The sequence below is a fragment of the Carya illinoinensis genome, chromosome 13 (genome assembly GCF_018687715.1).
Source record: "Carya illinoinensis cultivar Pawnee chromosome 13, C.illinoinensisPawnee_v1, whole genome shotgun sequence".
In the NCBI taxonomy this organism is placed as follows: domain Eukaryota; kingdom Viridiplantae; phylum Streptophyta; class Magnoliopsida; order Fagales; family Juglandaceae; genus Carya; species Carya illinoinensis.
Window position 1 is genome coordinate 28730357 of NC_056764.1, and position 27633 is coordinate 28757989.

The window sequence follows — 27633 nt, forward strand, 5'->3', positions numbered from 1 at the left end:
TTTGTTTTATTTTTTATTATAATATTTGTGTTAATAAATTAATGTTTATCAAATTTTTAAAATTTTTCAAACAAATTTTTAAAATAAAGAGACTAAGTACTATATTTATGTATAAAAACTTAATAACCATAACTTTGAAGTGATTAGTAAGCAAAATGGTAATGGTGTTTTACTATGTGATTCTAAATAAACAGTTAATTATAAGAATTCAGACAATTTTTTATCATTTTTGTAAATAAAAGATTGTAAAAAAATGACAAAAATAAAGAATATAAAAAAGATGACTTTATTTTTTTCACTTCCCTTTATAATGTTTATATTAATCAAGAATTGTTTATAAAATTTTTAAAAATTTTGGAAGAAATTTTCTAAAAAATAGGACTAAATATTCAACCCATGCACATAAATTTACAAATCATAATTGAAGATATATGTCCTAGTAGCTAAAAAAACAAATAAAAATTTTATAATGCAAAAAAAAAAATTAAAACATTTTAATTTTTTTTTTACATTTTAAATTCTCAGCAAAATTTTATTTATAACTCATATATTAAGCAAAAACATTTAAATAAACTGTGTACTAATATCTAGATAACAAAAATCTTTTATAAACATTATTATTAAATTTTGAGTCATTATTAATGTATAAATTAAAAAAATAAATTTAACACCATTTTAAATTTTATTTGTTTATATTTTTAATTCTTAATATAATTTTATATAAAATTCATATATGAATTGAAACAATTTAAATGAAGTATATGCTAATAGTTAAATAATGAAATGTTTTTATAAACATTATCATTAAATTTACAATAATTATAATTATTAATGTATGAATTAAAACAAATAAAATTTTACAACATTTCAAAATTTTTTTGATGTTTTAAATTCTTAATATACTTTTATGTAGAATTGATATATTAAGTAGAAAAATTTAAAACTTAAATTTAAGAGGAAAAACATTTTAAATTTTTAATAAAATTTTATTTAAAATTTAGACATTAAGTGAAAAAATTTAAACGAACTATATACTAATAATACATAAGTAATGAAATTTTTTTATAAATATTATTATTAAATCTGTAATTAATCATCAATATATAAATCAAGAGAAATAAAATTTTACAACATTTTTAATGTAATTTCGTATTTTAAATTGTTAATAAAACTATAGTAAAATTGAAATATTAAGTGAAAAAATTTAGATCAAAACCGCACCGTTTTAAGCAGGTGCCACTTTCCACAACAAAAATGATGCCGTTTAAACCCCTTCAACCCATCCCGTCCCTATCCAAAACGGTGCCGTTTTGAGACCACCAAAACCCTAACTATAAAAACAACATAAACACATCTCTCTCCCTTCCAGATTTTTCTTCCTTGCCCCCTTCTCTCTCTCTGTTTCTCTCGCTCTCTCTCCTCTGTTTCTTCCTCCCCGCCCCACCTTCTTATCCTCCTCTTACATTTTTTTTTTCTTTGTTTCTTTTCCTTTGTGTTTAGATGTTTGTTTCATTTTTTCTCTGATTGCTTTGCCCATTTTTTTTTCCCTCGAGATTCTCCTTCCCCACTCCCCCTTTCGTTCTCTCTCTGTTTCTACTTCCACGTGCCCCCCCTCTTCTTTTCCTGCTTTTACATATTGTTTTGTTTGGTTTTTGTTTTTTTTTTTTTTTTGTCCTTTGATTTCAGATCTGTGGTTGATTTGCTGTATAAAATGGCATTTTGTGGGTCTTGCCGATTTTTTTGTTTGTGTTTGGGATCTTCTTGTGGGTTGAAAGTTGGGATTTTTTTTCGTCATTTTGGGATGGTTTCGATGGGTTCTTGCGAGGGTTTGGTTGGTTGATTATTTTTGTTTGCATTTTTTAGGGATTTCTTTGTGAGTTTTTCCGATTGTTTTGTTGCGGTAGTTGATGATGCCTTGGCAGTGTTCTTGATGTTTTTCTTGTCTTCTTGGAGTGTTTTTTGAGATGGCTTTGAATGTTCTTCCAGAGTTTTCTTTTTAGTTTTCATCCCGTGGTTGATGATGAACTTCTCTTTTTTTTTTTTTTTTTTTTTTCATTTCCTTTAAAATATTTCCTTTAAAGTATTTGTTTGCGGATTTTATTTTTATTTTTATTTTTTGTTATTTTTCGTTTGTTCTCTAATGTTGCGCTTGTTCTTATACATTTGCAAAATTTTATTTTTTCTTGCGTTTCAAATGTAGAATTTTTTTTTTTTTTTTTTTTTTTGCGCTTGACTTGATCTACTTTTCAGATCTATATGAGATTTGTATTTTTCAGATCTGTATAATAAAAGTTTTTTTTTTTTGCTAGCGTTTCATTTCTGCTTTTTTTTTTTTTGTGGTTGTTCTGCGTTTGATGTATACTACGTTTCATTTCTTCTATTTTTGTCCTTGTGCTTCATGTACACTACGTTTGTTGTCTTTGTGTTTCATTTTTTCCATTTTTTTTTCTTGTTAAGTTTTGTAATCTTTATGGGGGTGTTCTGATTTCATATATTTGTAATGTTTCCCCTGTTTGATCTTATTTCAATTGCAAAACTTGAACCTTCAAGTTCTTTTTTTTTTTTTTTTTTTTTGCTATCTGTGTTCATATGCATATCATCTAATCAAAAGATGCATTTTTTTTTTTTTTGCTATCTGTGTTCATATCTTTTTTTTTTTTTTCGATTCAAGTTTATTTTTTTTTTGCTATCTATGTTCATATGTTTTTTTTTTTTTTTTTTTTTGTTTTCGATTCAAGTTTATTTTTTTTGTTGGGTTTCATTTGTTCTACTTTTTGTTTCTTGCTCTTCGAATTTTGATTTATATGACTTTTGTACTTTTCACATCTATAGAACAAAAAATTCCACTTGCTTTCTGTTTTCCTATACGAGCAAATCAGAAGATGCAATTTGTATGATAATGTTTGATTTTTTTGCTGCGATGCATATGTATATCATCTAATTAGTTACTGTAACAAATTCATTCATTCAATATAATTCATTCTTACAGTACTGAGAGAAAGAATAGTAACATACCTACAACTGCTGAGATTTACATTCGCGAGTAACTTGCTCCAACGTATTTTTTTTTTTTTGAAGCTAGAATACAGACAGCACAGAATGTAAGATATAGAATGGAACAAATATTAATATTTAAATTTCAGTCAGATTCAATTTGTCAAACAAAGTGATAAGTTTTAACCGTAAAAAGACATTAACATTAAGGCGGCTAAGCAAAACGGCACTAAGAACAACGAACTGAAGAATAAAATTAAGGGGTAAAACTGGAAATTAAACAGAAAAAAGTTAATGAGTCGGTAGAAAGATATAAAGAACAAAATAACTGTCGGTAAAATGAAAGGAGAACGTAAACGGCTATAATTGTCAAACAAAACCAAGGATAAAATAAGAAAAAAATAGTTAGACAAAAATACTGTTGTTAACCGATTCGCACTTTATATATTAGTATAGATATAATTTATTTCATTAAAATATAGCAACGTAAATAAATTTCCAGTTGAACGCAACCAACTCTACTAACTCGAAAGTGTTGATCGCCACTGCCTCCTACCACCGCAAGCCCCCTAATCTCACTTGTCACAATCCCTCTCTCCCTACTTCCTCTGCTGCCGCCTCCTTTCGCTTCCCCTTTTTCTTAGTTCTACGCCTTTTACTAAGGCCTTTCAATCTCTCCAGCACAGGAACCATTTCGGACGAGGAGCACCCACTTCGTCCAAGTCCGACGTCGCAGCTTGCAAAACCTATCCCTTCCCAGGCCGTTACCATTCATACGAACGGTCATTATCATCAAGTGCAGCCCTTGCAAGGTGTCCTTTTCTTCTATATCTTCATCCATCATCCCGCAAGGGAAGGTCTTCATGCGTTTTACTGGAATTCCTCCACTTCCTGTAAAAGTCATTTACTATTTCACACGATTCTAGTTTTGGCTGGCATTTTCACAAACATCTGGGGGGATACCACATTTTCGCGATCCTCTCACTACTCAACTGCTTAAGGTGCAACATTTGATACGTTGATGGCCACCACAAGACTTGTTAAACTCGCTTCCGGTTTTTTGGATGAATTGCCTGCTTATTTGTCGTGGAGAGTCATCAATTGTTGGTCCAAGAATCAGTATCGATTTATGACCAGCAGTAAGCGTGTACAAGACCGAAGCAAGAACAAACGGGTGCACGACTTGGAAATCGTAACCGAGAAGTGGAAGATAGCCAACAAGGTTCTCTTCTTAATGGAGATTCTAAAGAAAGAGCCTGAGATGATCATTCCCGTCCGATCACTGTACCAGTACCGCAGGCAGATCAACCTCCCAAAGCCCCACAAGATCTCAGATTTCATTCGCAAATCCCCGAAACTCTTCGAAGCCTACAAGGATCGAAACGGCGTGTTATGGTGCGGAATGACCAAGCGAGCCGAGGACCTGGTGGAAGAGGAGGAGAGGATAATCGATGAGCACGAAGACAAGGCGGCTGAGCATGTGACGAGGTTTCTAATGATGTCGGTGGATAAACGGCTTCGTTTGGATAAAATTGCTCATTTTAGACGAGACTTTGGCTTGCCAATTGATTTTCGTTGCACCTGGGTGCACAAATATCCTCAGTACTTCAAGGTGGTTAAATGCAACGACGATGAGATTGAGCATTTGGAACTTGTTTCTTGGAACCCAGCTTGGGCTGTTACGGAGTTGGAGAAGAAGGCAATGGGGATGAGTGAAGTTAACAACTATGCTCATACCCCTGGATTACTTTCGCTTCCTTTTCCTTTGAAGTTCCCTCCCAATTACAAGAAAGTGTATAGATATGGAGGAAAGATTGATCACTTTCAAAAGAGGTCTTATCTGTCCCCATACGCCGATGCCCGGGAACTCAAACCCGGATCACTAGAGTTTGATAAGAGGGCGGTAGCCATCATGCATGAGCTGCTTAGCTTTACAGTTGAGAAGAGATTGGTGACTGATCATCTTACGCATTTTCGCCAGGAGCTTGTGATGCCCCAGAAGTTGATGAGACTTCTTTTGAAGCATTTTGGGATTTTCTATGTCTCGGAGAGGGGGAAGAGGTTCAGTGTCTTCTTGAAGGAGGCGTTTGAAGGCTCGGAGCTCATCGAGAAAGGGCCATTTGTGCTTTGGAAGGAAAAGCTCCTGGGTCTTGCTGGTTACAGAGGAAAGAAGAAGAAAATTCAAACGGCAAGTGACATGTCAGACATGGGAGATGACGATGATGATGATGGCTTGTTTGAGAACGATTCTGAGAATGAAAACATTGAAATACAGCTTGAACAAGAAGAAGATAATAGCGCTGGCAGATGGGTGGAGGATGCTCTTCTAAGAGATAACGATGAGATGGAGATTGGAGACGTTAGCTGTGCATACGAGGATGCTTGAGGTCAATATATTTTTGTTCACAATTTATTTAAGAAAAAAGAAGATAACATCTTTGTTAAATAGAGTACGATAGACCTCATTCTAACCTGGATTGGAAAAAATGCACTCTGCATTCGATTATGAGGTACTAGTTATTAGTGGAAGAGTCGCAGTTTAGTTGAAAACAGGTTTTAATGAAAAAGAAAAGTTGGAAGTTCGTCCATTGATTTCCAAGTCTTCAAAGCATAAATCAATCATTTTGTTCTATTCATAGACGCAAAATAAGGCAAGGAGGAACCGATTTCCATAAAACTTCAAAATGATGTCTAAAACTGTTCTATACATGCAATCCCACTATCGACGACGTTTAGGTGATCAGTGATTCAAGTTAAGAAATTCATATCATTTTTATTTTCTGAAATTCGACTTTGATTTTTCGAGGCATAACCTTAACCAATAGTATTAGTTTGTGAGCTTAGTATGTATGGACATCCATTCGGTTTTCTAGTGATTGATCAGGACGACAGGAACCATACTTAAAAAGCTTCGTTCTTTTAAGGTTTTGTTGTGGCTTAACTGCATGCATACCAGTGCCCAAGCTCACTCTGTCTCTCTCGTATGCATTTTTTGTTTTTCAAGTCTTCAAAATAAATGAGAGGTTAAAAGGAATCAAGCAAAGGATTCTTTGATGCTTTCTTTCACTAAAAGCTTATCCACCAACAATATAATCGACACCACAGCATCATAAGAACCAACACCAACATGAAATCCACTCACATTTTTTTAGGTCTTCCTTTTCTTTTCTTTTTTCTTTCATTTTATTCATTAGAACTCCTTTCCCTCACTCACTACAGAGAAGGAAAAGATACAAACCGTCTGGGTAAACTAAAAAGATCTTTCCCTTCGAAGGGGGAAGTCCACTCCCTAGAACCAGCAGCAGATGATGCATCAGCAGTGACCACTCCACCATCCTGCAACCCTGCTCTGAGCAGACCATTTGTATTAGGCACTGATCTCATAGATGGCTGAGCATTCACTCCAGAAGTATTTGAATCGTGTGTGTTGTTCCTTGAAAATGGAGGCAGCCCTAGCCACAATCCATTGGGACTCGGTGAAGACACACCTCTATCCAAAGTCCAATCTATGTTGGTGTAATCTAAGTGTGACATCAAGCCACCTGTGTTCCAATCTACAGGAGATGATGCCCCCGATGAGCTGGATGAACCCAAACCAGAGAAGAGTCCAAGGGAAGAAGCAGCAACAAGGGTAGGAGATGCAACTGTTCTACTCCATAAACCATTCCCTCTACTGGGTCCAGGGGAATCTCCTGGGCTGTGGCCGGGGAAAAACTGTTGTTGTTGCTGATATTGAAGTTGGTGGTACATCTGCAAGTTCTGATTGTTTGCACTGAGGCTTATAGTGCTAGGAATTTGTTGCAAAAAGGCACTAGATTTCATAACTTCAACACCATTAGCAGGATACCAACTGGTGGCTGTTCCTGGGGGTGATGAGCTCATGCTACTGATTGACCCCTGTTTTGTATTGAGAGATTGGGGTCGCTGCATCATTTTAACTGGTTCCCTCACTGTTCCACCCTGAAGGTTCTTAAATTCAGTTCCAACGGCCACATAACGGGTTTCAGCCTTTGCTGGTGACGTCAACAACTGCATAGATGATGCCAAAGAATAGGAAGCTGAAGGATTTGAGCCAGCACTTGACCACTTTTTCTCAGTTGGGATAGCAGTTTGTTGGGGTTTTGGCCATTCCAACTTAGGTTGACTTCTCTTCGAAGGCTGCAGCAAATTTTTGCTCCCAGGCTCTGAAACATGAACTGCTGTTTTTGTGTAGTTAAAATCCTTTTCATCCTTTTTATGTTGTATTGTAGGAGAATTTGGTTTCATTTGCGGCCTTGAGTTCATGGAGGCAACTGAAAGCTTGCCATTACTAACAGTTGGAGGATCACCATTTTCTTCTGGTTTAGGTGGAGCAGATGATGGCTCTTGCTTCATTAGTTTTATAGTTTCTTCCGCCTTCTCAAGATCACCCTCACAGGCAACGACAGCTCTTTCTACTTCTGGTTTTGAGCACTTGTACCTTGTTTCAATATCTGCAATCTCGGCAAGCTCTTCTGATATGTCAATTTTCAGATTACTCCCAGCAAGGTTTTGATCCATGTGCTTTTCTGCTTCTTCACCACCTTCAAACAGCCAATTAACTGACTGCTCTACTTTTCCTTCATTCATTATGAGGGCCATTGTCGCCCGCTCATGTGGAAATCCCATTTGCACAATCTGTTGAGCAAGCAATTCAAGCTTTCTTGACATGAGATAGCCAGTACAACGCTCATGCAATTCCTGAGCTCGCTTTTCCTTTTGACGCTGATGCTTCCGTTCATTCTTCTGGCGGATTTTTTCTCGCTTGTCACCATCAGCACCTGGTATTATCGTTTCTTGCCGGACAGGAGGATTTGCCATTTTCTCTTTATGGTCTTCTGACTCACCAGACCAGCTACCATTATTTGAGACAGAATCATACTCAACCCCAGCTACAAGCAAGCCTCCAGGATGCTCATCTGTCTCATCTATGTTTTGGAAACGGCCATTAGTTTGAAGAGGCGAAGCAGAGGATGTTGGGGGCACTTCAAGAGTATGAAATGTTCCCAACTGTGGATTGTATGCACTAGCAGGGATGCCACTAGTTGCATTAGCGGGCCCTGAAGACTTAGCAGAAGCTTTCTGGGTTTCCTTGCTGGCCTTTTTGTCCTTTGACTTAGATTTTGAAGCTGGAGACATCTTAGAAAACACAAATGCTCCTGCAGTGTTCAAAATAAATAATAAATTATGCAGCAATTCTCTAGATGACTTACTACAAAGTTCTAGCAGTAGCAACAAGATATGCATCAGAATATCCTTTGAATGCCAAAGATTAGTGTATTCATGACATTAATGGATTGCATATATCATTCAATTATACTGCCACTGAACCATATCCATATTGATTACACAAACTCAACAGGAGAAATATAAACCTTAAAAACCTGAATGTTTACATATGAGTGCATAAAATTTACTCAGGAGAAGATATCGTTGATAACTAACTAGACGTATTCCAATTTGAAAAACCAGCCCCTCATTGCCAATAATTAACTGATCAACTTCAGGGAAAACACACCTTTTTTTCATGATAAGAGAGGCATATTAATATAAAAGAGTAGCATATAGCAAATCGGGAAACGAAATTCTAAGGTACAAAAGAAGGGGAAACATCAAATTATACTGGGATTTCAGAGGCTGAAAAAATACGGCTTAAAAGAGCATCCCATCATACTACTAAGAATAAAGACTATCTTGCTATAATTTCCATGGTGCAAGGACTTCTACAGCATCACCCAACTCAACATAACCCACTTCTTTTCCAACCCCCCACCCACACACCCAAACACACATACAAAAAAATCAGTTTCAAGCATGGAAATTCAGCTAATCAGAGCCCAACAGAACTGAAGTAAAACGGAACTGTTTTTATAAGTAATAATCGTTTCATTAAAAATGCTAAAATGCACAATCAACATGCAACGAGGAGAGCCCCAACAGAACTTTATATAATAAAACAATACAATACAACAAACAAAACAAAAGTCACTCAATGCACAAGTTATAGATGATATTCCATCTTCATACGTAATTTCTGTACGCAGAAAAGCAAATGCTAAATTGCCAGATTAGGATTAAATTTATCCATTCCACATATTGAAATTTATCCATCTGCTTCCAGTTTTCTTGTTAAATTCCACATAAACTAGACGATACTTCAAAATTTCGGATTGAACTCACCCAGAGGAAGCCTTGGCTGTGGTTTGAAATAATAAGAACTTGAATCTCTCTTTGCATACCACAAGATTCTAAGGAACACAAAGAAGGGGAAAGATTTCGAATGACTTTAAATTGGGGTGCGAACCTTAATTGCATATTTAACCTTTGATCATAGAATTGACTTCCAATATCTTGTTGCATCTATTTCAAACTAGTCTGCGTAAGTGTGTGTATGAGCATCTACTTTTTTTTTTTTGATAAATTGTATGAGCATCTACTGATCAAAAACAAAAGTGTGTATGAGCATCTGTGAGAGAGAGAGAGAGAGAGAGAGAGAGAGAGAGAGAGAGAGAGCTATAAGAACTAGCAATCAGTTATGAGAAATATTAGAAGTCAAAAGAAATTAAAAAAACTAAAGCCACATTGAAACAGTTATTTCCATAACGCAATAAACAAAGACCACTCTTTATTTATTTCTTCAGTTTGATAGGAAATATTAACCGAGGACAGAACTCAACCCCTGCATAAACAGATATATAAGGTCACATTTAACTGGTAAGATAAGCTAAGACATAGACTGCACACCGGCATAAACAGATATTTATGGTCACATTTCATGCCTACCAATACATATGGAGTAATAGAGTGTAAGTTTTCTCTGGTAAATCCTCTTGTCAACAAAGCAGCATAATTTTCATTAGCTGTATTGGACCTATATAGGGAGTTAGACCAATTATCTGTTCCAAAGAATAGTCCTACTCACTAATCATTTTAGGCAATCAGGCATTAAATCATAACTGTGATTCTCAACAGAGAGAAAAAAAAAAAAAAAAAAAAAAAAAAAAAAAAAAAAATACAAAAGGAAAAAAAGAAGCATAATATCCCAACCCTCACATGTGACCAACGATCAAAAAAATTTCCTATCGGGGTTGGTCACGAGCTTTGCTTGAAAGTCTTGTATCTCAAATCCTTGTTTTAAATTTATAATGTGATTTTCAAATTGAGCCAAAATTAAGTATTTAAAATTCTTCCAAGTATTTATAACAGTCCAAAATTATTTTAAATGGGGTATTTTATGCGTTATTGAACCAAACCTAAATTTTAAAGTTAGCCTCTTTAATTTCTGGAGCCCTAAAAATAATATAGTTTTTGCAAGTTCCTTTTTATTTAACTAAAATTATTTCTCTTAAAAAATATTTAGTTAAGATTCACCATTTAATTTTTCATTAAAAACTCTATTTATTTGGATGAAGAATAAAAGTTTGATTTTGCACTTAGACCATTTCAATTTTCTCTATTTCTTTCTCCCTTATTTCCTTTTTATTTCTCTATGTTCTAATCTCCACCTTTGGATTTATATTTAACCACTACGCATTGCCATCTACCCTTTTCTCTCCATCCTTTTTATTTTTTTATAAGTAATAATTTTTATTGAATATGAAGAAACTAGGCAATGCCCAAGTACACAGGGAGTATACAAAGTGAGACTTCTCTCCATCCTAATCTCCTCTTTTCTCTCTTTATTTTCAGACCATACACCGCCAATCATTCGATAAGCTCAATCAGTCCCAAACCGACTTCACACAACTCCTCTCTCTTTGCTGTCATTCATAGCCCACCTAGAGCCACCGTGAATGGCAGCAAAGAGAGCCAACACCAAGGATTTAAGTGGAAGCTGCATCAACTGAATTCAACTAGCCGAGACACAGGACAACTCCTCTTCTCTACTTTTTGTCTCCCTCCCTTGCAGCACTCATCCACAAGCAGCTCAACTGAAGCTAATGATGCCTTCATGTCAAGCCCCAAGGGAGGCCCAAGCCACATCTAGGCCTATTCTGCAAAAGAACTAGTCAATAACACAATTAGAGTCCCCATTGAAACCATCATAAAGAGCAAGAACCTTTCCTTCCCATGTAATGTGAGATCCCAGGCACCACTTATCCGTATCACTCAATATGGGATATCACAATCTCCCCCCTTAATTTCCCGATGTCCTCGTGGAACCCGTCTGTAGTAGGTGGCAGCGCTTAGGTCCCACATTTCACATTGGGGCTTTGATACCATTTGTAATGCCCCAAGGGACGCCCAAGACACATATGGGCTTATATCTCAAAATGACTGGTCAATGATACAACTGAAGCCCCATTTCAACCATTTTAAAAAGCAAGAACTTTTCTTTCTCAAGCTATGTGGGATCCCATACACCACCTACCCTTGTCACTTAGTATGGATTATCACACTTCAGTTTTTATTTTCTACACTGCAAACCTCAGCATCATCCCTCACACCTCCTCCCTTCCTTATGAACCACAGCAAGGAAGGCCATGAGAAACCAAGAGCCACACACAACAACCCAGGTCCCACAGTTCTGCACCACTGTCACATGAGGCTTCAAGCTGCACCGCTGCAGCAACTCCTCAAGCTATGTGGGATCCCATACACCACCTACCCTTGTCACTTAGTATGGATTATCACACTTCAGTTTTTATTTTCTACACTGCAAACCTCAGCATCATCCCTCACACCTCCTCCCTTCCTTATGAACCACAGCAAGGAAGGCCATGAGAAACCAAGAGCCACACACAACAACCCAGGTCCCACAGTTCTGCACCACTGTCACATGAGGCTTCAAGCTGCACCGCTGCAGCAACTCCTCAAGCAAGGTCACACCCGTCCCCTCCTCCATGTCGCCTCCCATGCACAGCAACAAAGTAGGAGAAAACAGAAAAAACGACGATGACTCAACAACACACATGGAGACAACCCATCGCCAGCTATCCATGGATGACCGCCGTTACCAATTGATGGCAAACAAAATGGAACACCAAGCCACTACCATGCACCACCAAGGCAAGCCAACAGTCCAGTCCAACATACAACCACCGTGGCAAGAACCAACTCAACAACACCTCTGTTTCAAGCAATCAAAAACATATTACCCCATGCTATGTGTCACCCCTTTTCCTCTCCACCCCACAAACGGCAGCAAGGCCAAGCACCTCCGTCGTCTCCCTCTATTACACCACGATAATATCCCACAACCAGATAGCCAACCAATGCAACCTCATGGTGATCCATCCTCAACCATAATCGTGAACCACCGCGTGCACACTTTCTAGTTGCACCACACAAACAAGCGCCTCCTGCCTCAAACCACTCTGAATCACCGTTCCCAGCAATTGTGAGCTCAACCGTGAGCCACCCAGTGGCACCACCTCTCAACCTTCACAGTAAACTCCCTACCTCTCTCTGTCTCTTCCTTAAGTCATACACTCTCTATCTTTTGGCTACTCTAAACATTACTCTCTCACTACACAAGTAAACTCTCTCTCTCTCTCTTCCTTAAGTCACACACTCTATCTTTTGGTTACTCTAAACATTACTCTCTCACTACACAAGTAAACTCTCTCTCTCTCTCTCTCTCTCATATGGGTGTTTAGATGATGACCAAGTGTTGTGGGAGGGTTTAACCGAATGATGTTTGTGTGTGAGAATGATGGTGCAACCAATGTAGGACCATGTAGTATTGGTGTAATATGCCATACGTGTGTGTGTGTGTGTGTAGTATGGGCCACATGTTGGTAAATTCGTGTTCATAGGTTGGACGTTATGGGTATTAAGTTATATGGCACAGGTTGTGTTTATAGGAGCTATAGGTGTAAGGGTAAACAGTAAAGGTTACATTATGTGACTACGAATGGGTTAAATTATGGAATTATGATCAAGTGCTTGATATGGAAGTTGAGAATTATGCATGGCATATTAAAGTCTATTACAATCTTCCAATGGAATAAAGTGAGGACTGGAACGCAATGTTTGGAGAGATAGTGGTAGAGTCAAAGAGAATTGTGTTTGCGAGAGTAGGAGCTAACTTTCGCATCTCTGAAAGAGGTTGGAAGGAAAAATATGAGGTGGTTGTGTGCCGTAACACGGTGCTATGGCTCGTCCATGTTCTGGAGGAATGTCTGCGAGGGGGGAGAAAGGAGGTGTATTCCGTGGTAAGGGAGGGTTTTAGGAGTTTCATTGCACAACGCTGCACAAATCACCGTGGGCGCTATCTCTCGGTTGCAGAGTACGGACGTGAGGGAAGAGTTTCCCTTCTCTGTTTTCCAGAAGGTTCAGGTGGACGGGGTTGGAGGAGTCTAAAGGAACTAGCTCAGGAGATGACCAGGTTGAAGGAACAGGTAGTGAAGGTTGCTGGGGCTCAGGCGTATAGAACGAATGTGAGACAATCCAACCTGACGTATGCAGAAGCTCTCACGGTGGCGAGACCAGTGCACGGCGAGAAGAAACCAGGTGACTACGGGCGGGATGGGGTTGAGTCTCGAGCCATCCAAGCTGTACGGGGTGCAGGTTATGGCAGGCCTAAGGTTGGGCAGGAGACGTGGGTGAGTAGTAGGCGACTGTTAGACCTGCAGGGGCAGTTGAGAAAAATGCAGCGGGAATTGCAGGAGGTGCGTGAATATGTCGGGATGAGAAAGGATGTTAAAGGGAAGGGGAAGATGCAGTTTGCTGAGGGTGTAGTGGACTCGGGGCCGTTTCTAGGGCCAGACGGGCCCAGGTGTGGGCCTCAGCCTCTCTCGGCTAAGGAAGGGGACCTAGGGCCTGGGCTTGGGCTGACCCAGCCCACTCACATCCCGAGCCCTGAGACCGGCTCACCCTTTATTTCGCGTGACCCAGGGCCTGGGCTTGGGCTGGCCCAGCCCACTCGCATCCAGAGCCCTGACCCGTTGTCCCTTTCGCGTGACCCGGAGCATCTTTCACTTGACCCGTTAGCCATCAACGTAGTCTCGGCTACGCCCGAGCTCGTGTTGTGCTCGCCGGCGAATGACTTGCCAACGGCGACTCCACAGAACGTGCCGACGGGAGCAGGGGGAAATTCCGGCAAGGTGCCGGCAGCGAGGGGTGTACAGTACCCTAGGCAAATCCTTAGCGCTTCAATTCCGGCAACGGCAGAAATTTTTTCCCCACTCCGAGATGGCCAGACAATGCCGATTTATGCAGGGGATCAAGAGGGAGGTGGATTGGAACTCTCAATCCTTTCAGAAAGTGATTCGGAGATGGAAGTTTTGGAGGGGGAGGGGCCCGACAACTGTAACCTTTCGGTGGAGGGGGTTTTTGAGGTTCCTTTTGATGGTGAACAGATGGGGCTGGAAAACATAACTCTAGATGGAGTTTTTCAAGGAAACCAGTTAAATAGAATGGAGGAACCCACTCCATTGAATTTCTGTTTTCCAGCTCAACCAAACGTATCGGATTGGGTATTTCACAAGGTGAAAGAAATACAGAAAATAGTGGGGCTTGAATGTGAGGGGTACGAGGAGCAGTTCATGGCCTTGTTTACAGCAATTGAGGCAGGGCATAAACAAAAAAATAAGGGTGAATCAAAGAAGCACCGGGAGCTCAAAAGACTGTCTTGGTCTATGAACGTGGAGGGCAACTCTAGTAGGAGTAGAGTAAAGGGGAAGGGGCAGACTGTTCTTCCATGAAACCAAAAATAGTGTCCTGGAACGTCCGTGGGCTTAATGATGCAGATAAGCGCTTGCGGATAAGGAATATGATTAGGGAATGGAAAGTGGACATTGTCTGTCTGCAAGAAACTAAGTTGAATTATATTGATAGGGGAATTGTGCGAAGTTTATGGAGCGGGGTTCATGTAGATTGGGCTTACTTGGCATCAAATGGGGCGTCAGGAGGAATTGTGGTATTGTGGGATAGACGTGTTGTAGAAAGGGTGGAGGAGTTTGTTGGAGATTATACGGTGGCTTGCTCTTTTAAGAGTGTAGCAGATAATTATCTTTGGGCTTTTGCAGGTGTTTACGGCGCCAATTTAGACAAAGACAGAAGCTTGTTATGGGATGAACTTGTTGGGATTCACAACTGGTGGGATCTCCCTTGGTGTATAGGGGGAGATTTCAACGTTGTGAGATTCCCAAGCGAAGCATCGGGAAGTAGAAGATTACGGCCAGCAATGGAAGCTTTCTCGGAATGCATATTCGATCTGAACTTGGTAGACCTGCCGTTAGCTGGCGGTACCGCTACATGGTCTAATAATCAGTCATGGTCACGACTGGATCGGTTTCTAATTTCACCGGAATGGGAATGTCATTATCCGGAGGTTTGGCAGAAGCGGTTGCCCCGTATTTGCTCGGATCATTGGCCGATTTTGCTCGATTGTGGAGGAATCCGTAAGGGTCGTCGGCCGTTTAAATTTGAGAATATGTGGCTGAAATCGGAAGGGTTTGTGGATAGGGTAAAACAGTGGTGGTCTTCCTACCAGTTCCAAGGTACTCCCAGTTTCATTTTTGTGGCAAAAATGAAAGCTCTCAAAAAAGATTTACAAGTATGGAACATGGAATCCTTTGGCAACGTAGGGGAAATGAAAAAAGCGAAGTTGTTAGAAATCCAGGAGATTGAGAGACTGCAAGAGGTACAACACCTCACTCAGGCGGAACAAGAGAGGAAGGGCGAGCTGGTTGCAGAAGTTGAAAGGTTGATTCTTTTAGAAGAGATGTCTTGGCGCCAAAAATCAAGGGCTCTATGGTTGAAGGAAGGGGATCGGAGTACGGGTTTCTTCCACAGAATTGCAAACTCACACAGGAGAAATAATAATATTGAGATGTTGAAGGTGGATGGAGAAGAGTGCAGAGATGTACAGGTAATCCAAAATCATGTTGTGGAATTCTATGAGAATCTACTCAAGGAGCAGGTGGGATGGCGGCCTCCACTGAATGGGCTGGATTTTAACACCATAGGCTTGAGTGATGCATTACGCCTCGAAAGGGACTTTGAAGAGAGGGAGGTTTTTGAAGTAGTGAGGAAAATGGCAAAGGACAAGGCACCAGGACCTGATGGCTTCTCTATGGGTTTCTTTCAGGGTTGTTGGGAAGTTATTAAGGAAGACCTGCTGAAGGTCTTTCATGAGTTTTTCAGCAATGGAAGATTTGAAAAAAGCCTTAATACAACGTTCCTTGCTTTGATACCTAAGAAGGTGGGGGCGTCGGAAATTAAGGATTTCAGACCTATTAGTCTAGTGAGTGGGGTGTATAAGATAATCTCCAAGGTACTTGCGAATAGACTGAGCGAGGTGATGGGGAAGATTGTTTGTCAACCTCAAAATGCTTTTGTAAAAGGAAGACAGATCCTGGATGCGGTGTTAATAGCTAATGAATGTCTTGATAGTCGAATGAAAGCCCAGAAAACAGGGATAATGTGCAAACTTGATATGGAAAAGGCATATGATCATGTTAACTGGGATTTCCTCCTTCATTTATTAAGGAGGTGTGGTTTTGGAGAGCGATGGAGAACATGGATCCATTGGTGCATTTCATCGGCAAAATTCTCTATCTTATTGAATGGAGTCTCAGTGGGTTTTTTCCATAGCTCACGTGGATTGAGACAAGGGGACCCACTATCACCCTTGCTATTTGTCATAGTCATGGAGGCGTTAAGCAGGATGCTATCGGCTTTGGTCGCGAATGGTGATATATCAGGTTTCCCGATCGGAACCCCGAGTAGGGGTATTATCAATATCTCCCACTTATTATTTGCAGATGATACTTTGATTATGTGCGAAGCAGACCAAAGGCAGGTTCAAGCATTAAAGGCCCTACTTTTTTGTTTTGAGGCAGTCTCAGGATTGAAGGTAAATCTGGACAAATCAGAATTGGTGCCAATCGGGCCTGTTCCTAACACTCGCCTCTTGGCAAGAACGTTGGGTTGCAAGATAGCCTCTTTCCCTCTTACTTACTTGGGGCTTCCGTTGGGGAGTGTCTCGAGGGCTTTTTCAATATGGGATACAGTGATTGAGAAAATAGAGCGGCGGTTGGCGGGGTGGAAAAGAATGTACTTGTCCAAAGGTGGGAGAATCACTTTGATAAAAAGTACATTATCTAACTTACCTAAGCAAGTGTGGCAACCCGTATCGAGAAGCTCCAACGAGATTTTCTGTGGGGGGGTTTGGGGGATGAATTCAAGTTTCATTTGGTTAAATGGAAACAGGTATGCCGCTCTATCCCGGGGGGAGGTCTGGGAGTTAGGAACCTAAGGGTTTTTAACCGGGCACTATTAGGCAAATGGCTATGGAGATTTGCCATGGAACCAGATTCTCTATGGAAATTGGTCATTGAAAAGAAATATGGAGGCTTATGGGGAGAGTGGTGTACTAGGGAAGTTAGTGGGGCTCATGGAGTTGGATTGTGGAAACACATCAGAAGAGGCTGGGAGGTGTTCAACCGCTTTGTTAAGCTTCAGGTGGGTACAGGAACCAGGATTAAATTCTGGAAGGACATATGGTGTGATAGTAGGGCTTTAAAAGACTTGTACCCCTCTCTTTTTCAAATGGCAAGTGTAAAGGATTTATCAGTGGCAGATGCTATGGAGGTGTCGGGGGGACAGATTTCTTGGAGCATTAATTTCGATAGAGCAGTTCAGGATTGGGAGATGAGTAGCATTGTTGATTTTTACAGTTTTATTTATGCTATAAGAGTTAACAGCCAGCAAGAGGATATCATGTGGTGGATTCCAGCAAGAAAAGGAACTTTCTCGGTCAAGTCTTTCTATAAGGCTCTCACCCCAGAGTCCAACTCTCATTTCCCTTGGAGAAAGATCTGGAGTCACAAGGCACCTCCAAAAGCCTCTTTCTTTGTATGGACAGCCTCTTTGGGCAAGATTCTTACCACTGATAATCTAAGGAAAAGAAGGATCATTATCGCAGACTGGTGTTGCATGTGCAAAGGAGAGGGAGAATCGGTAAATCATCTTCTGTTACATTGCGAGGTAGCAAGGACTCTATGGAATGAAGTGTTCGTTCGTTTGGAAATGGTTTGGGTGATGCCAAAAACGGTGGAGGCAACGATGGCTAGTTGGCCTAGCATAAGAGGCAGACAACCGATCAGAGCTATGTGGAAGATGATCCCTATTTGCATCTTGTGGAGTTTGTGGAGGGAGCGCAACGAGCGGACTTTCGAGGACAAGGAAAGATCTATAGAGGAGCTTAAATTTCTTTTTTTTAGAACTCTTTGTAGTTGGGCCATTGCTGTAGATTTTAATGGCATGGCCCTTCGAGATTTTCTTGCCTCTAATGTATCCACTTAGGTGGGGTATCAGAGTTGTAATTCAGGCTTTTTGCCATTCTTTGATCAATATAATTATTTATTTATCAAAAAAAGAATTATGCATGCTTAGTTTGGATTGTGTCATACATTTGGATGTAAGGTAGTGAATGGGACCTACTTATCAAAAAAAAAAAAAAAAATGGCAGTGAATGGGACCTAAGATTGAATGTCATGAAATGTTGAATTGAATTGAATTGTACATGTACGGAGGAAGGGTATTGTATTTATAGTTCGAATCTCAAGTTGTAAGCCTTGAGTGAAGCATGGGAGCTCACTTTATGAATTAGAAATGGTGTAATATAAGTAGAAGCATGCAAGGGATGTGTAAGACCATGATGTTAAATGTAAAGTGTTTGAAGGGTGTGACCTCAATATGGTCCTAGTTCATGGTCTTTGAAATTAAGTAAAGTGAAGGGTAAGTAGAGCTTGGATTAGAAGATGGCAAGGTCATAAATTAGTAGTGAAGTTGGGCTTAAGTAGTTAAAGGTTTAGGATTCATGAAAATGGCTATGTTTCAAGGATTGAATGATGGCTTGTATAAGTGATATGAATGTGATGTCTATGAATACTTTTTTTTTTTTTTAGTAAAAATTTTATTCAACAAATGAAATACGCGAAGCCCATGTACACAAGAAGTATACAAAAGAAACACCTAAGAACATTCAAGTACTAAAACAGCAAAAACAAAAACTCACGGACTGCCCCCACCATTAAAAACAATGGCTGAAAACCAAGAAAACAGGGAAAACATAAAAAATTTCCAGGCGTGTAAGTTTGTAAAATTATGAATGTTATGAGGAAGTATGCTAATAAAGAGTTGAAGGAGATTAATTGGACAATGACAGGTCTAGGAGAAAGGAGGTTTAAGTAAAGCATCAATGGAAAGATTAGACAACATGGAATAGAAGGCATCTATAGTCAAGAGTAGTTTTATTATGCAAGTTATAAGTTAATGTCTAATGTGAATGAAGGAAATGATATAAAGTTATGAATGCATGTAGGTTGCCATCTAACATGCACATGAAATGGACTGCATGAAATGAAATAGGCATGGGGTCTATATAAATATTATGTTCATACTCTTCTAGAGTTTTCTAAATGATATGAAAATGAAAATGAAATGTTTCTTTATAAAAATGAAATGAAATGCTTTTATAAAAAAAATATCATTTTTATGCAATGATAGGAAATGAGATATTTTTCTTAGAAATGAAATAAGGTTTTATAAATCTATGCTAAGGTATTAATGCTTTGAGGTCTAGTATGTAATGGCCTTTCTTTGGCAACCCCTTTTTATACATCTCTATGATATGTAGTCTTAATGACTTTTGTACAGTTTTTCAGGGTTAGCTTGTAATTAGGTGTCTCTCACTTGTACAATTCCTGTGTATTTGGGCTATGCCTAATTGCATTTTTAAATAAATTTCCTACTTGTAAAAAAAAAAAAAAAAAAAAAAAATTGTATGCATGATGAAATGGATGTTATAAGTAGTAATTATTGTCTTTATGATCCATGAAATGAAATGATGATGTTTTATGCTAAATGTTATGAAATGATGTTTTATGAAATGAAATGGAATGATGAATGAAATAATGAAAAGGAAATGACTAAAAGGAATGAATGAAAAGAAAGGAAAGGAAATGAATGAATGTTTTAACGTATGAAATTACATAACGGCCAATGATTAAATAAATTATGGTACCAATAGATTGGGCAGATTGCAATACCCAATAAGTACAACTACCAGTGCACCCAGTGTTGCCCCGTGGCAGTGCACCCAGTGCACCCACTTATCAAAAAAGTATATGTACAATGAAGTAATGTTTACCAAGTATTCAACTCATTTTGTTTTTCATGTATGCCCCACCCTGGAATAAAATAAGGATGAAGCATCAAGACAGACATAGCCCAAGGAAAATGTGATAGAAGCCTACGCATGTTTTATGTAACATATGACGTCATATTTTTGAAAAAGACTTTGTAATTTATTTAATGAATTCTGCTACAGACTCTCTTTTTAATTTAAAATGCAGGTTTCAATTTTTAGCTATTTAATATTTTATATCTTGGAGAGGAAAGGAAATGCTTTAAAAAGTTCAGCAATTCTCGTCTGATTTTCTAAAACTATTTCTTGAAGTCCCACCACAAGGATGAGCGTTACATCATAATCATTTCGTGACTTAAAATGGGCATATGGAATATGCAATACAACCACTGTATAGAGCAATCTGTCGATAAAAGTCAAATAAGCAAGTCACACTTCTAAGTACGTGCTTCTTAAACCTCGCCTTAACAATATTTTTTTTTATAAGTAAGAAATTTATTGAAACCGCGTAATTAGGTGTAGCCCAAGTACATAGGAAGTATACAAGAGAAAATGCCTAATTACAAGCTAAATCTGAAAAACAGCATGAAAGTCATTGGGACTGGATGCATCGCCTTAAAATTAATTTGCAAAATCAAATAAAAAAGCCATTGTCATGGAGTTCATATTAAGCAGAAGTTGGAGTGATATCCCTCCAAAGTCTATCCTGTTATTCATGTTTCATTAACTCCCACACAAACATCAGTTAGAAAAATGATGCCCAAGTTGCAAAATGTTTGATCAACCAAGATATTACAAGTTCACTGAAAAGGGCTGTTATGAAGAAAACTCAATACTGGAAAGACTATACTTGTAACAACTTATCAGCACACTAGCCAATTTCATGAACCCTGCAAAGCAATATTCTATAACAGAGTATGGTCATTAATACTAAGACAGTCAATAGGACCATCAACAAAGAGTTCTATTATATTGTCCCAAATGGTAAGTTAGTAAAGTAAATTTTGATATGCAATTTCGATCTATGATGTGGCTAGGCTATAAAATGCAGAAGAACGGAACTAAAGACTGAAAGTAGGTAGCATCCAAACAAAGAAGCCAAAACACGCGCACTTGTGTAAAATCATGAGAAATAGGCTTCAGAAAATCCACAACTTGTATGGATTTTGACAGTTTGACAAATAGAGTGGTGACAAGCACAATGTAAAATTATCGTAACTATCATAAATAGAGCGTCCGTAGTCGTGCAATGCTATACAAGTGACAACGGACAATGAATACGAAGCCTCTCCGAGTCGCCACCACCAAAAATATCCATCAACATACATATGAATCCTAATCTCTCGGAAATGAACGCGCAATTCCAGAAAAAAACCTAAAGATTCCTCCGCGCTAACCGTAACTGCCTATAGAAGGAAGAACGAAAAACTAAGGCAGATCCAGAAAAGCAGTTTCTCAATTCTCGGTTTTTTCGGTTCTCAGTTCTCAAAGAAGGGAATACAAAATTCGCCACAAAGCGTAAATTAAATCCCTGAATTTCATTGATTAAGAAGATCGACATAGACACCGAATCGAAGAGGATCGAGAGTCACAGGGAGCGGCAATAGGAATTGGAGGAAGAGAGAGAAAGAGGAAGAGCAACCAACCTGCGGTTTCTATGCGGAGAGATTCGAGTGGATCGATTGTGGGATCGCTGTTCAATGGCAATCGATGGAGATCTTCCGCGAGAGAGAACGAGAGATAGGTATTTCGAGGCCCAAACTGAATCTCCGAAAGAATTAGGGTTTTGATATAAAAAAAGGGAAAACGAGAAGGATTTGTTAAAACCAAAATCGACTGTACCAACTGAAGCCTCTCTTTTTACCCTTTAACGTTTTTTTTTTTTTTTTTTCATTTTTTCTTTTTTGTAATATATTATTTTATGAGACAATAAGAATATGACGTGTTATTTTTTTAAAAAAATATCTGGTCTCTAAAAGTAATTATAAATAAAAAATTATAAATATTTTTCTTGGTAAAAAAAAATATAAATTGATATACATCTTATAATATTTTTACAATATAAGCAAGTCATAAATTAACTTTTATAATTTTTTATAGTACTAATATTTTTACTTATATATCTCTATTTTCAATTATATAATATTTTATGATAAATTGAAAATAAATTTTTTATTTATTTCAAAACAATCAATATTTGTAACATGAAATATAAGTTTTGGATGTATAAATCTTGTCTATATTATTTTAAAAAAATACAACTCGCTATTAAAAAATTTATTTTCTTGAATGGGTAAAGAAATAATCTCATACCATTAATGTCATTTATGACACCTAAAAAAGAAAATTTTGTTTAATGAGAAGTTTTATTTATCAACTTCCCATATATGTAATGTTTTGAATTAGGCATTGGCATCTTATTGATTTCAAAAACACCTAAATTTATCTTAAAGAAATTATCATTTCTCGACCCTCACCCCCTTATGGAAAAGGTATTTTCATTTATCTAATTATAAAAGTAGTCATGTGGTTGATATATTGTTATAAAAAAAAATTTATATGCAGTCAATTTTATTTATTTCTTTCTGCACTCTACTAATATGATTGGTTGCGTCATTTTTTAATATAAAATAATTATTTTGATAAATCATATCAGTATAGTGCTTAAAGAGTATATAAAAGTGACTGCATATATATAACAGAACTCTTGCTATAAATCAGTAACACTATTGAAGTGGCATCACTATGTAAGAAATTAAAAAATAAAACTTTTGTATACATGTTTTTTAAATTTCTTAACATGTCTGAAACTAGGAACAAATTTTAAAACCAAAATAATAAAAGAAGAAATAAAACTTAAAAGTAAAAAAAATGTAAAAAAAATAAAAATAAAAATAAAATAAGACCGGGAGGGGGTCATTGCCCGACCACCTTGTGGTGGTCCGGACGGAAAAAGGTCATAGAAAAGAGGACAATTTTCACTTCCCTTTAATGCCTAGAAAGCAGAAGATTGGTTAACCTTAAAAAGTTAAAACGACATAAATTATGAAAATGAACAATTGAGTATAATCTTTCCCCAACATTATTGCCTCCAATTCACAACCATGAAGGAGCTGTCCTAGCAAGCTAAACAGTGAAGAGCCATGTTAATAATCTATCTTTAGGTTATTTTGAAATTAAATTAGAGTCGTGCTACTGTGCCCCATAGGCTAAATTCTACTTTTTAATTTTTTTTCTTTTTTTCTTACCACATTTTTAAAACATATTTAAATATTTTAAAAAAATAAAAAAATACATTAATATTTACTTTCTTAATTATTAAGTAAAAAATAAAAAAAAATTAAAATACATTAACGCTCAAAATGAGTGAACAAATTCATGTGACACATTAGCATTTTCCATTAAATTATGTGTGCTTGCTACCTATCTATAATAATATGTTGAAGCCCCAAGCGTAACCCCAAACCAGTATATATATTATTCTTTGGTAAACTCGATCCCTAAGAACATTTTTGAAGTTGCAATAGATCGAGAGTTGTTTTTGTAAATTGGTGAGAGGACCCACTCTCCATATTGCTAACATGGTAGACATGTCAATGTTGTCATTCACATCAAATTGCAAATAGAATAGCTCAATAAGGTACAAGTCACAAATATATTTGAGTTTGTTACCAAAACCGAGATCAAACAACAAAACAAAAAAATGAAGGATACAGTGAAATTGATAGACACCATGCATTGTAGTTTTCTAGTTAAAATCTAACTAGAAAAGACATCTTGGATGGTTCACATAATCAAGTTCTTATGCATCTGGCATTGGGTTATCTATAAATTTAGGTTATATATAAGGTTAGTTTATGAAATAGATAGATTACAATATCCAACAAATTTATTGATAAAACTCAAGAGGCAGACAGGTTCATATGAATCTATATGAAATATTTCAGCTAACATTGTTACATTAATATATCAACTTTAATAAACGTGTCATTAATAAAGGGGTGAAAAGTTAGGGAAAATATGGAGTAAATGACCTTAAATATTAGGTTGACAATAAATTAAAATAAAGGAAAATAGTCGTTGAAGAGTTAACCACGTGAAAGACAGTAGGAGATAATGACAGTCAAAAAGTAGTTTAGATATGTTAATTCGATGCATCAAAGAAAATTTTTAAAAAAGTTAAAAGGCCTAACTTCTTTGGAAAAATAAATAAATGAGAAATTTTAAAAAAATGTACTTTCTGCCTGATCCAAAGCACTGATCTCAACTACAAAAAATATTCTTTTTGCGTCAATTCTTAGTCGCTGCTAAAAGCCCAATAATGTCATGAAAGATCACTTTTGACAAATAAGGCATGTCACAAAGTGGAAGCAAAAGATGCAACTCCATTATTCTATTGCAGCAATTTTGTAGGGTGGTCCCAAGTATAACCTTCAACGTGTATAAATTTTTGATGTAAAAGAGTATATATAACTTGTCATACGAGTAATGCTACTTATCATTTTAATTCTCGTCATTTCATTAAATGATTTGAGACTATTTATTATATTTTATTTGTACACCTATTATCTAATGCCACATAATGAGATGATGAGAATTAGAATGATGAATAAATTTTTTATATAGGAAGGGAATGCAAAAGAAAGATCGACCTTGAAAGCTAATGGAAAGGAAAAGAAATATTGACTCATGCATAAATACAATAAGAACGACTACGTCCATACAACCTTTTTACAAAAGGTTAGTTACACACGGAAATTTGGCAAGTCTTGACTCAACAAAAAGTGAACTAAAAGATTCAACTAAGAAGACAGCTAACTCACACCTCAACATGTCAAATCGCTTCTATAGGATTCCTATGTACACAAAGTAATTCTAAAATATAAAATGTATTCAAAGAGTTGATACTGTCACAAGGAAAGATGAATCCATCAGTCACCTGAATATACCAAGGAAATTTATTATTAGTGACATAAATAGAGCACCGCCAGAATCTAAGATCCTACCTTAACCAGTTCATACAGGAGCATTGGCATATTAACAAACAATATCTTCACTAGAAGGCTCTGTTTTGCAGGAGTAGAGGTCATATAAATATGAGCTGCGTATCGTGGACCCCAAAATTTAGTATGTTTTACATCTTGTGCATATTTTCATGCATGAATGTTAAAAATAGATGGATCTGAAATAGTCACCACAACATGATAGTATTCTACTTAAATTAAAGGGAATAAAGTGCGGAACATGGGACTTACATAACATTGACAAAAGCTGGTTATCTAATCATTTGCCAATAAATAAATATGGTGCTTGAAACACGGCTGTTGATGGTATAATAAAAGCATAATTTACATTTTGCAACCTGAGATACCCTTCTTTTTCAATTTGCTCCCTGAACTACCAAAACTATCCAATCGCATTCTAAACTACCAAGTTATGAGAACTTACATAATCAATTAAGTTCTGACTGTTACATATATGCCACGTATCCTATTTTTCATTGATATTAAGACTCGGATCTTGACCGAGGAGAAAATTGTCAAATTTTGGTTGTTTAGAATGTAAATTTATAATTTTGGTAGTTTATGGTACAAGTTCGAGGGATAACTCGAGGGTAAAAAATTATATTTTCCCCTATAACGAAGGAACACATAAGTACTTTTATTAACATCTTCACATAGGAAATAGATGTTATAAGTTTGGCCCTGTTTAGACTTTAGAAGTCATCTCTTACGTGTATTCCCGCACAAAACCCATAATTCCAGACCAATCTCCTTCTGGCAGCATCAAATGGGAATGGACATTCAATTTCTCAACCCTTTATTTTTATTAACGGTTAAAGTCAACTAGCTGTCCTAATAGATCCACCAGAAAATCAACACTACAAATTAAAAACAGAGCAACAGCGTTCTGTAATTGATACCTACCTAAGCAATAGAGCCTGAAGGGGCATCAGCATTCAGCAATGAAACTGAACTGCTGCAACTCCTTGAAGTTCAGCCATGGCTTCTCCCAAATCTTGGCTTCATAAACTTTCTTCTTCCCACCATCCGTTGCCTCCAGTTTTATATAGTACATAGTTCCAGAAACCACCTGCTGTTTCGCATGCACTACCCTCCCAAACTCCAGAAGTGTATTCTGCACCACAAACAATAACAAAAGTTCAACAAAGAATATTCACACGCGGATATGGTATTGCGCCACGTTTTCCTCGAAATAACCGCACTTTTGGCAAGCTGATAAGATTTAATAGAATGTTGTTGCAAAAAATTGAAACAAAAATTGCCGTCAAAGCTTCGTGCGTATAATAAGGGGAGGGAATGTTAATGAGTTTTTGTCTTCTTTTCGGTTTTCTAGAATGTAATTAGGTGTCTCATTTTGTTTACTTAGCGTGTACATGGCTTCGCCTAGTTTCATTCTCTTCAATGAAGTTCTGACTTATAAAAAAATAAAAAGTAACACCATTAAGCTCGTTTCCATTGATTTCGAATCCAAATTCTACATTAAAAAAGGCCAAATTTATCTGGAAATGGGGCCTGAGATTTCTACAGCTGATTCCATCACAGCATCCATCAACTCATGATTTATCATATTTTGCAAAATCTTAAACCCGATAAACGTTAATTTGTTAAATTTTGAATTAAAATAAATCATCATAACACAATTTTCTCTGTAAGAAAAAATGAAAGATTGGGGAATCAGCGAACCTGTTTCTTGTTGTGCTCATTGACGGCAAAACGAGCTAGACTGTCGATCTCAAGGCTGTTCTCTTCTCCCAAATCAACATCCCTAATTCCTCCGAGTAACGCCATTTTTATGCTCCTGCTCAGCAGCTGTAGCCATTCATGGGTACGAGCGGCTTTATAAAAGAGTTGGAGGAAGCGAATAGCAATCAGGCGGAGATAATAGCGCGTGGGATTGAGGGCATCTTTAAGCGAGAAATGCTCGATTTTCTTCGCGTGGTCAATGTTTATGCATCCTTAACGGTTAAGCATTGCTAAAAGTCAATTGAAGGGAAGAGGAACATATCCTTTATCCACTTGCGATTTTTTTTTCGTCTTATGAAACGAATCTTAATTTTGTATATATATATATATATATATATTAAGACTTGTTTGGAAAATAAGTTCATCTAATCTTATTTTATAATTTTTATAATTTTTTTCTTAAATATCAATAAAATATAAATATTTTTATTTTTAATTTTAACTTTTTTATCTAATCATTATAATTTTCTCAAATTTTCAAACAAAACACAAAAAAAAGTATTATTTATTCAAATTTTAAAGTAAAAATTATATTAAAAAATTATATTCTAACAATATTTTAAATTTTATAATATTTTATTTACTTTTTCTCACTTTCCAAAACTTAGTAAAATATCTAAACTCAAACTATTTCACTAATATTCATAAAATTTTCATCTCATTTCATTTCCAAAACATTAAATGTTTTAACCACAAATTTTATAGAAAGTAAATTAACGTATTGATGTTACTTGATGTTGTTATACAATAGAT

The 27633-nt window shown here is 37.0% G+C and overlaps 3 protein-coding genes across 4 annotated transcripts; 1 reads left to right on the forward strand and 2 right to left on the reverse strand.

Moving 5' to 3' along the window:
- The first annotated feature begins 3489 nt into the window (after nt 1-3489).
- Nucleotides 3490-5576, forward strand: LOC122291223 (protein WHAT'S THIS FACTOR 1 homolog, chloroplastic). Its single transcript, XM_043098869.1, has one exon. It carries the CDS (start codon nt 4016-4018, stop codon nt 5378-5380), a length of 1365 nt encoding a protein of 454 aa, XP_042954803.1. The 5' UTR covers nt 3490-4015; the 3' UTR covers nt 5381-5576.
- A 449-nt stretch (nt 5577-6025) lies between these two features.
- LOC122291221 lies at nt 6026-8151 on the reverse strand. Its single transcript, XM_043098867.1, has one exon. The coding sequence runs from the start codon at nt 8149-8151 to the stop codon at nt 6208-6210; it is 1944 nt and encodes a 647-aa protein (XP_042954801.1). The 3' UTR covers nt 6026-6207.
- Nucleotides 8128-27132, reverse strand: LOC122291227 (cysteine proteinase inhibitor-like). Of its 2 annotated transcripts, none has more exons than XM_043098873.1 (3): nt 26821-27132; nt 26041-26251; nt 8128-8171 (listed from the first exon to the last, which is right to left on the reverse strand). In XM_043098873.1, the coding sequence occupies exons 1-2, from the start codon at nt 26923-26925 to the stop codon at nt 26066-26068; spliced, it is 291 nt and encodes a 96-aa protein (XP_042954807.1). In that variant the 5' UTR covers nt 26926-27132; the 3' UTR covers nt 8128-8171; nt 26041-26065. The 2 variants fall into 2 exon arrangements, with proteins under 2 accessions (XP_042954807.1, XP_042954806.1); XM_043098872.1 differs by lacking the exon at nt 8128-8171 and adding an exon at nt 24778-25052 and having other exon boundaries at nt 26821-27128.
- Between the last annotated feature and the right edge of the window lie 501 nt (nt 27133-27633).